General features: G+C 51.4%; 2 protein-coding genes across 2 annotated transcripts in view; both read right to left on the minus strand.

The window, feature by feature from the left end:
* LOC124522866 (zinc finger protein 846-like) overlaps window positions 1-550 on the minus strand; it is a 68,218-nt gene extending 67,668 nt beyond the window's left edge. The window contains 1 exon segment of the mRNA XM_047094535.1: window positions 491-550. Coding sequence (XP_046950491.1) covers window positions 491-550 — 60 coding nt within the window.
* Window positions 551-2,561: 2,011 nt separating this feature from the next.
* Window positions 2,562-6,838, minus strand: FBXL12 (F-box and leucine rich repeat protein 12). Its single transcript, XM_047097035.1, has 3 exons — window positions 6,536-6,838; window positions 6,346-6,418; window positions 2,562-3,969 (listed from the first exon to the last, which is right to left on the minus strand). Exons 1-3 carry the CDS (start codon window positions 6,619-6,621, stop codon window positions 3,148-3,150), a joined length of 981 nt encoding a protein of 326 aa, XP_046952991.1. The 5' UTR covers window positions 6,622-6,838; the 3' UTR covers window positions 2,562-3,147.
* Window positions 6,839-8,481: the final 1,643 nt, after the last annotated feature.

The raw sequence follows: 8,481 nt of genomic DNA on the forward strand, positions 1-8,481 counted from the left end.
ATTTCAGCGATGCTTTGAGGTGGCCCAAGGAACAAGCCTTACCCTCCAAGAGTTTTGGAAAAATCATTTCCACATCGTGAACTGCCCCAAGATCATCGACAGAGCCTGGGATGGGATCACCAAGAGAACCCTCAATTCTGCTTGGAGAAAACTGTGGCCTGATTGTGTTCTTAGATATGACTTAGAGGGGCTTGCTCATGAACAGGAGCCACCGGTGGTCGATGAAGTTGTGTCCTTGGGGAAGACCAAGGGGGGGACTGGAGGCGAATGAGGATGTCATTCAAGAGCTGGTGGAGGAACATGGCCAGGAGCTGACCACTGATGGCTGATGGATCCGCATCGCAAGCAACAGGAAGAGGTTATGGATGAGATCTCGTCTGCAGAGGAGGAGGAGGAGGAGGAAAAGGCGGAGGAATCCATTACCCCAGATGAGATTAGGAAGACGTGTAAAATGTGGGAAACAGTGCAAGATTTTGTAGAAAAGCACCACCCGAATAAGGCTGTAGCAGTGCGAGCGAGGAATCTGCTTAATGACGATGCGATGCCACATCTCGGCGAAATCCTCAGAAGGAGGCAAAAGCAAGTGCCATTGGCTAAGTTCCTTGTTAAAGCTGCACAAGAAAAAGATTCCATGGAGCCAAGAGCAGTGATTCCGTTAGTGATAGTGAAAGTCGGTCGTCCTACACAATCACCCTCCTCTCTCTTGTCTCCCTCACACCAGCCATGAAGGTTTTCAAAGGTAAGTGCAGGTTAATTTATTTTTTTATTTATATTTTGCACTTTCTTTACTATTTTGTGTTATATTACAGTATTGTAATCATTTTTATATAAATATTTTGGGGTTGTGGAATGAATCATCTGAGTTTCCATTCTTCTGGGAAAATTCGCTTTGATATACAAGTGCTTTGGATTACAAGCATGTTTCCAGAACAAACTGTGCTCGCAAACCAAGGTTTTACTGTAAGAAAGTTTTCTTCCAAAGACACTTGTCTCCGTGTCCATCGCCGTACGTGATTTTTGAAAAAAGATTTTTTTATGTTTATTTATTTTTGAGAGAAGGAGGCAGAGCATGAGTGGGGGAGGTGCAGAGAGAGAGGGAGGCACAGAATCGGAAGCAGGCTCCCGGCTCTGAGCTGTGAGCACGGAGCCCGACGCCGGGTTTGAACCCGCGAACCGTGAGATCATGACCTGAGTTGAAGTTGGCCACTCAACTCACTGAGCCACCCGGGCGCCCCCACCATGTGTGATTAAAACAGATCTCAGGTACATTTCATAACAGAGGGCATCCTCAAGCCCCGGACCCCTGGTCCCGAAGGCGGTGGTCAGGCTCTGCCATAACCCTACCAGCCCTCCAAGCTAAGCCCAGAAAGGGGTCACTGAAATCGGGTGAGACTGGGAGAAAGACACCTCTTCAGTACCAGTGCCCCAGCCTGGAACAATCTAGTCCCCCAGGTGCCCTGGCCTGGAGCTGCCAGATTTGATCAGCATGGGATAGGTGGCCACACTGGAGGAGCACTCAAACCATAGTCCTCAGGTGGCCAGATGGAGAATTTCTCCTCCACCCCCTCGTGGGAAAGCATGAGAGAGACAGCCAGGTCCTCTGAGAAGTGAGCTTGGAACGAGGAACCAAGGGTATCAGTTCAACCCCATCTTCTCTTCTGGCTCTGGCCCACCACAGAGCAGGCAAGCTGGGCCGGTGGGCAGGTGGTGATCCTGTCGCGTTCATACACGCCCTCCTCCCCAGCTCGGGTCAGAAGCGACACTCATCTCCTGATCACTATCGGCCTGCCACCTGCATCTTTCAAGTGGCTCAGACTCAACGGGCAGGAAAAGGAGTTGCTGCTTTCTGACCCCCTAAAGCCTGTGCCACCTGTGGGGACCCTCCAACCTTACCCCATCAGCTGACTTCGCTTCCTATTGCTCACCTCTTCCTCCCTCAGCCACGCAGATCTTCTTCCTAATCTCGAAAGAGGTCAAACTCATCCCTATCTCAGCCAGTGTCTTGGCCTTCTTTTCCCCCCCGCACTTCCCAGAGGGGGTTCCTCCTCACCCCTCAGGTCTCCAAACTTGAGAGGCTTGCCCCACCCACTCCACCAGGCACAGGCACCTCCATCATGTGAGCCTACTTCAAAATCGTCTCAGTCTCAGGGGGCCCGGGTGGCTCAGTCGGCGAAGCGTCCGACTTCGGCTCAGGCTGTGATTTTGCGGTCTGGGATTTCGGGCCCCGCGTCAGGTGCTGTGCTGACAGCTCAGCTCCAGGCTCCAGGAGTCTGCTTCAAATTCTGTCTCCCTCTCTCTTTCTCTGCCCCTCATCTGCTCACACACTATCTCTCTCTCTCTCTCTCTCTCTCTCAAAAATAAACATTAAAAAAAATTTTTTAATTGTCCCAGTCTCTAAAACCATCCCATCAATGTGTTCACCTGGAGGTCGACCCTGCCGTCTGCTCAGGTCTTGTTTTGTTCACTGCTGCGGCCCCAGGGCTTCGACCAGTGCTTGCAAAATAGTGGGCAGGCAAGAAATGTTTGTTGAATGAATAAACCAAATGCTTTTGGGAAAAAAAAAATATTTTTCTTTAATAGCAAAATAATATATATTGTGGAAAAATTTGAAAATATAGAATACCAAAATACCGAAAGTACAACTGAGAACCTTCACTGACACTTTCAATCGTCAAAGCAGAAGTCTTCCTGGGCTTTCTCATCGCATCCCTCGTGTATCAATGGCGTGTCAGCGTGGGGGTGCACATGCATAGATAGTCTTGCCAGGCCTCCTAAAGGGGCCCTGGCCCTCAGCTCCCCCTAACTCTTAACCCCACCCTGCTGTATCCATTCTGTTCCTGAGAATGACCCATCGTCGAGGACCTTTTTGGCCCAGGGGCTGGTAAAGAGTAAGGCTTCGCGACATGACCATGAGGTAGCTATGATCTTCCCCACTTCCAGATGTGGGGATAGGCCCTCCGAGAAGCTGGCTGATGTCACAGAGGCCAAACAACTGGCAACCAGGGATTCCAACTGTCCGGAGGCCCCAAGGCCTTCGTTCTACCTTGTGGCTTTGGGCTCTCTAAACCTGGTTATGGGCCCTCTGCAAGGTGCTGTCCAGAGGGTCTGGGGCTCACCCATGAAAGCCAACATGGATGGGTGGTGCAGTCACATCCACCAGTCCATGGACTCTTTGGGGCAGGCCCTGACGATGACCATACAGTGGGGCAGCCCCTTACACAGGATCCTCTCGGCCTCCTGATCCTCCCACCCCAGCCCCTGCAGCTCAAGGACCCTGAGCTTGGGCATGGCGAGGCAGGAAGAGAGGATTTCAGCCGGGGAAGGCATTTCTGGGGTGATGAGAGGGCCCAGCAAGCACAGACTCTCCAGGGCTGGCATGCCCTCCAAGACGGACAGGCCGGGGGCAGAGAGGCCCCTCACGGTCAGCCGGATCTTCCGCACATCTCGGAGGTGGCGACTGACGGCCAGGAGGGTGCTGTCAGCTGAGAGGGTGCAGCCCAGCACCTCCAGCCTCTGCAGGTAGCCCAGCTCCTGGAGGCCCGCATCCAGCCCCGTCTCGGTCACGCGGTAGGTACCGCCCAGCACCAGCGACCGCAGGGCGCGGAAGCGCGTCAGGCCCTGCAGGTGCTCATCACGGAAGGCAGGGACCCGGTCCAGCACGATGCACTCGAGCAAGGGCAGCACGGTGGGGTCCTGCTCCTTGAGGAGCCAGGCCATGGAGATCTCGCAGCTGTGCAGCTCCAGGGTCCTCAGGGTGCAGGGCAGGCTGGTGATGGGCACCATGCTCAGGTCGGCCACGTGCAGGCAGAGACGCTTCAGGTTAGGGCACTTCTGGCCCAGGGCCCTCATCAAGGCGGGGGACAGCCGGGGGGCCTGGGAGCCTGAGAACAGGTAGCCGCCCACCCGCAGGGAACGGAGCCGGGATGCCATATAGCGGCGAAGGAGGTGCCACATGACTTTAGGCCGCATCTGTAAGAGCCAGAGGCGGGGGTGACAGGGTGAGAGATACGGAGAATATCCCGAGGCCCCTGCCTGCCTGGAGACGGACCAGCCCAGCTGGGGCACTAGTGCTCCCCTGGGCTTCTGCCCGACCCCTGCCAGCCTCACCTCACCGTGCACCTCCCCAGGAGTAACAGGCCAAGTGAACCCCATGGTTTTGACTTCTAGGTTTGAACAAAAGCACTGAGAGAAAAGGGAAGATCATAACAGATCTGTCTTCAGCAACAGAGTGGGGTCCTTGTAAGTAAGAAAGCAGAACAAGTCACCAGCATTTATCCCTTTCTTCGTGGCCACTGCCACTAGGAATAAGCAACACAAAGCCCAACTGAAAAAGGCTACAACTGTCCAGAGTAAATTAAAGCCATCTTAAAAATAATAATAATAGGGGCATCTAGGTGGCTCAGTCGGTTAAGCGTCCAACTTCAGCTCAGGTCATGATCTCACAGTTCGTGAGTTCAAGCCCCACATTGGGCTCTGTGCTGACAGCCTGAAGCCTAGAGCCTGATTCAGATTCTGTGTCTCCCTCTCTCTGCCCCTCCCCTGCTCTCTCTCTCTCTCTCTCAAAAATAAATAAGCATAAAAAAATAATAACAAAAATCACAACCTAGTAACGGTGAAAACTGCAAAACTTAACCCCAGGAAGTTAATTACTGCAAAACAAACAAAATGTAAGTGGAAGCACCTCGCATTTCATTGTATGTGCATTTAACCTTTTTTAAAAAAGACGGTAGGGGTGCCTGGGTGGCTCCATTGAGTGTCCACTTCAGCTCAGGTCATGGTGTCACAGTTCATCGGTTTGAGCCCCACATCAGCCTCTGTGCTGATTGCAAGGATGGAGCCTGCTTTGGATTCTCTCTCTGCCCCTCCCCTGCTTGCGCGCTCTCTCTCAAAAAATAAACATAAAACAAAACAAGAAAGAAGAGAGAAAAAAGAAACTGCATAGTGTAAAATTTGTGCATAGCATAAAACCTGAGGGGCTGTTAGAAAATCAGAATCTGGGGCCCCACCCAGCTCACTGAATCAGAATCAGCATTTTATTATTTTCTTAAATTATTTTTCAAGATTTTTATTTTTAAGTAATCTCTACACCCAACATGGGGCTTGAACTCACAATCCCGAGATCAAGAGTCACATACTCTACTGAATCAGCCAGCCAGGTGCCCCAGAATCAGCATTTTAACAAGATCTTCAGGTGATTCATATACACAGTGAAGTTTGACACTATTTTATAACACTGTTTGTGAGAGTAAAAAGTTGGAAATAACCTAAAGGTCTGTCAACAGGAAAACAGGTAAACAAATTGTGGTATATTCACTTAACAAGTTGAAAGGAATGAGCTAGATTTACATGTGTCAAAAGCAATGTTGTGTAAATAAAGCCATCGGTGGATATATAATAAATAGCATTTAATTACCTAGACAGAACAGCATTATTTCAACTTTAGAAACACATCAACAAAATTGTATATTGCTTATGGGTAGTCACACAGGAAGTAAAAAAAAACATGAAAGGAATACTACAAATCCATTTTATAATAGTGGTTACCTCTGAGAAGGGTTTCAAAAAATGCAATGAATACATCTATAAATGATGTATGCATATGCATATACATAAGTCTTTGCATGTATGTCTCACACGATCTGCAGCAAAAATGACCAAAAGTTTGGGGCACCTGTGTGGCGCAGTCCTTTAAGCATTGGACTCTTGATTTCAGCTTAGGTCATGATCCCACGTTGGTGGGTTTGAGCCCCAGGTTGGGCTCCACGCTCAGAGTGCAGAGCCTGCTTGGAATTCTCTCTCCCTCTCTCTCCCTCTGCTCCTCCCCTGCTCCCTCTGTTCTGTCTCTCAAACTAAATAAACTTAAAAAAAAAGAAAATGACTAAAGGTTAAAATGGGTTAAATCTAGGTGGTAAGTACATAGTTGTTTCAGATTATCCTCTATACATTTCTCTGTATAGTTGAAATAGTTCATAAGAAAACAAGAAAAATACAATGCAAATGGGAAAACGTGGAAAAGGTTCAGTTGCAATACTCAGTAAATAAATCCTGGAAATTAAGTTGAATCTGGAGAATGATTTCTCCAGAAAAACTCATCAATAGCTAATGTAATCAAGAGGCATTTGTCATAGGCTCACCGTACGCCAGACACTGCTCTAAGCTCCCTGAACCATCTTGGCTATCATTTGGGAAATGGGGAAACAGGCCAGGAGGTCACCGAAGGGCAGCTAAGGGACGCTGCCGGGATGCACCCTGGACTGCCAAGCTCGAACTCTAGGGTGCAAGGAGTGGTCCTTGCGGCCCAGAGACCCCACCGCGGCCCATGCCCGCCCGGTCGACCCCGTGTACCGTGTACAGAGTCAGGTCGACGTGTCGCCAGAGCCACCGGTCGTCCACCAGCCTCTTCCAGCGGTGACAAACCCTGGGGGGAGGGGACCCGCCGTTAAAAAACTAACCGCGGCCCCCGGGGGACCGGATTCGCATCTCCGGGTGCTCCCCCCGCCCGGCTCTTCCCCCCACCCGCGGGGCGGGGCCGCACCTGGAGATGCGAATTCGATCCCGGACCGGGAGGTAAGAGAAGATCTCTAACAGAACTGAGTCCGGCAGGTCCGCCAAAGTCGCCATGATCCCGCCGACACGCACTTCCGCTTGTGGCTGTGAGGGGATTCACGACCTCACCCTCCGGGGGTCAGCAGGCGGCGGGTGGCTGGGGGTGCCCGCAAGGCGGAGGCCGCCGCCTCCAGCAGCCGGCGGAGAGTTTCAGCTTTTCTCTCGCGGGGACAGGGTTGGGCCCCGGCGACAGACCCGCCCACTATCTGGATGGAGCTCAGGGGACACGCTGGGAACCAGGCCTGAGCCCGGAAGGCGTGGCTGAGGCGGTGACGCACACAGAGGCGGGGTCAGGGGCAGGGACAAGGCTGTGGGCGGGGCTGAGGTTAGGGCAGAGCCCGGAGGCTTGACGGGGCAGTGACTAGGGACCCGAGGGCAAGCCTGGGGCGGTGACGGGAGACCCAGGGATGAGCTAGGGGCTGGAACTAAACCACGGAGCGGGATTAAGGGCGGGAACAAGGCTCGAGGCGGGGCTGGGGACTGGGATCCAGCCTGGAAAAAGTGGCTCGGTTGTTGACTGGCGGCCCCGGGTGGGCGTTAAGTGCGGTGACGGGCCCGGAGCGCGGCGAGTCTTGGGAGCGCCGGGCTTACAGACCCCAAGACCAAGCCCGGAAGGCGCGCTCAAGCATTGGGGCGCCTTGACCGCGGGGTTGGGGCGGGACGACCAGCGGCTGGCCTAAAGGAGAGCGAGGCCCTAACTTGTTTTTAAACCTAGTAATGCTTTTTGATGCCTATGAACGTGAATAAATTTGTAGAACTGAAACAGCTTGTTAAAGGGTGTGTTCAATTTTTCGTTCTGACTGAGTGCTAAGTTGTTCTCCACAGAGGGGGAGTTGACACTCCCACCAACTGTATATCATTCACTTCTAAAACATTCATTTTGGGAGCACCTGGGTGACTCAGTAAATGGGCGTCTGACTTGGCTCAGGTCATGATCTCGCAGTGCGTGAGTTCAAGCTCCGGGTGGGGCTCTGCGCTGACAGCTCAGGGCCTGGAACCTGTTTCAGATTGTCTCCTCTCCCTCTCTCTCTGCCCTCCCCCCACTCTCACTGTCTCTCTCTCAAAAATAAAAACATAATTTTTTTTTTAATTTGTTTTTGAGAGCGTGCTTCTGTGGGGGCGGGGCAGAGAGAGAGAATCTCAAGCAGGCTCCAAGCCCAGCATGTTGCCCCGATGCCTGGCTTCATCCCACAACGTGAGTTCATGACCTGAGTGGAAATCAAGAGTCAGATGTTTAACCAACTGAGCCCCCCAGGCGCCCCTAGGATTATGTTTTATTATTTTTTTTAATTTATTTATTTTGAGAGTGCATGCACGTAAGAAAGAGCAGGGGAGAAGCAGAGAGCAAGGGAGAGAGAGAATCCCAAGCAGGCTCTGTGCTGTCAGAAGAGAGTCCCAACACGGGGCTCAGTCTCACAAACCTTGAGATCATGAGCTGAGCCGAAATCAAGAGTCTGATGTTTAACCAACTGAACCACCCAAGTGCCCCCTTTAATACTTTAAGCAATCGCTACACCCAACCTGGGTCCTAAATTTACAACCTGGAGATACATTTTAAATTTTGTAATTTTAAGTAGGTTCCATGCCTAACATGGGGCTTGAACTCACAACTCTGAGATCAAGAGTCACATGCTCTACCGACTGAGCCAGCCAGGTGACCCATATCACTCTTTTTTTTTTTTTTTAAGATTTTATTTTTAGGTAATCGCTACACCACACGTGGGACTTGAAACCATAACCCCGAGATCAAGGGTCACATGCTCCACTGATTGAGCCAGTCAGGTACCCCATCACTCATTTTTAAACTTTTTTTTTTGTAACGTTTATTCATTTTTGAGAGACAGAGAGAGACACAGTGCGAGTGGAGGAGGAGCA

The sequence above is a fragment of the Lynx rufus genome, unplaced genomic scaffold, assembly GCF_022079265.1.
Source record: "Lynx rufus isolate CCGP_SWC_20201006 ecotype Redwood Valley unplaced genomic scaffold, mLynRuf1.p SCAF_4, whole genome shotgun sequence".
Taxonomy (NCBI): domain Eukaryota; kingdom Metazoa; phylum Chordata; class Mammalia; order Carnivora; family Felidae; genus Lynx; species Lynx rufus.

Bases quoted from the DNA above. Each gene is read 5' to 3' on its own strand.
- FBXL12 (XM_047097035.1), bottom strand. From the start codon at position 6,621: ATGGCGACTTTGGCGGACCTGCCGGACTCAGTTCTGTTAGAGATCTTC. The intron at 6,419-6,535 runs GTGCGGCCCCGC...CCCTCCCCCCAG, and splicing joins GATCGAATTCGCATCTCCAG to GGTTTGTCACCGCTGGAAGA. The intron at 3,970-6,345 runs GTACACGGGGTC...TGGCTCTTACAG, and splicing joins TCGACCTGACTCTGTACACG to ATGCGGCCTAAAGTCATGTG.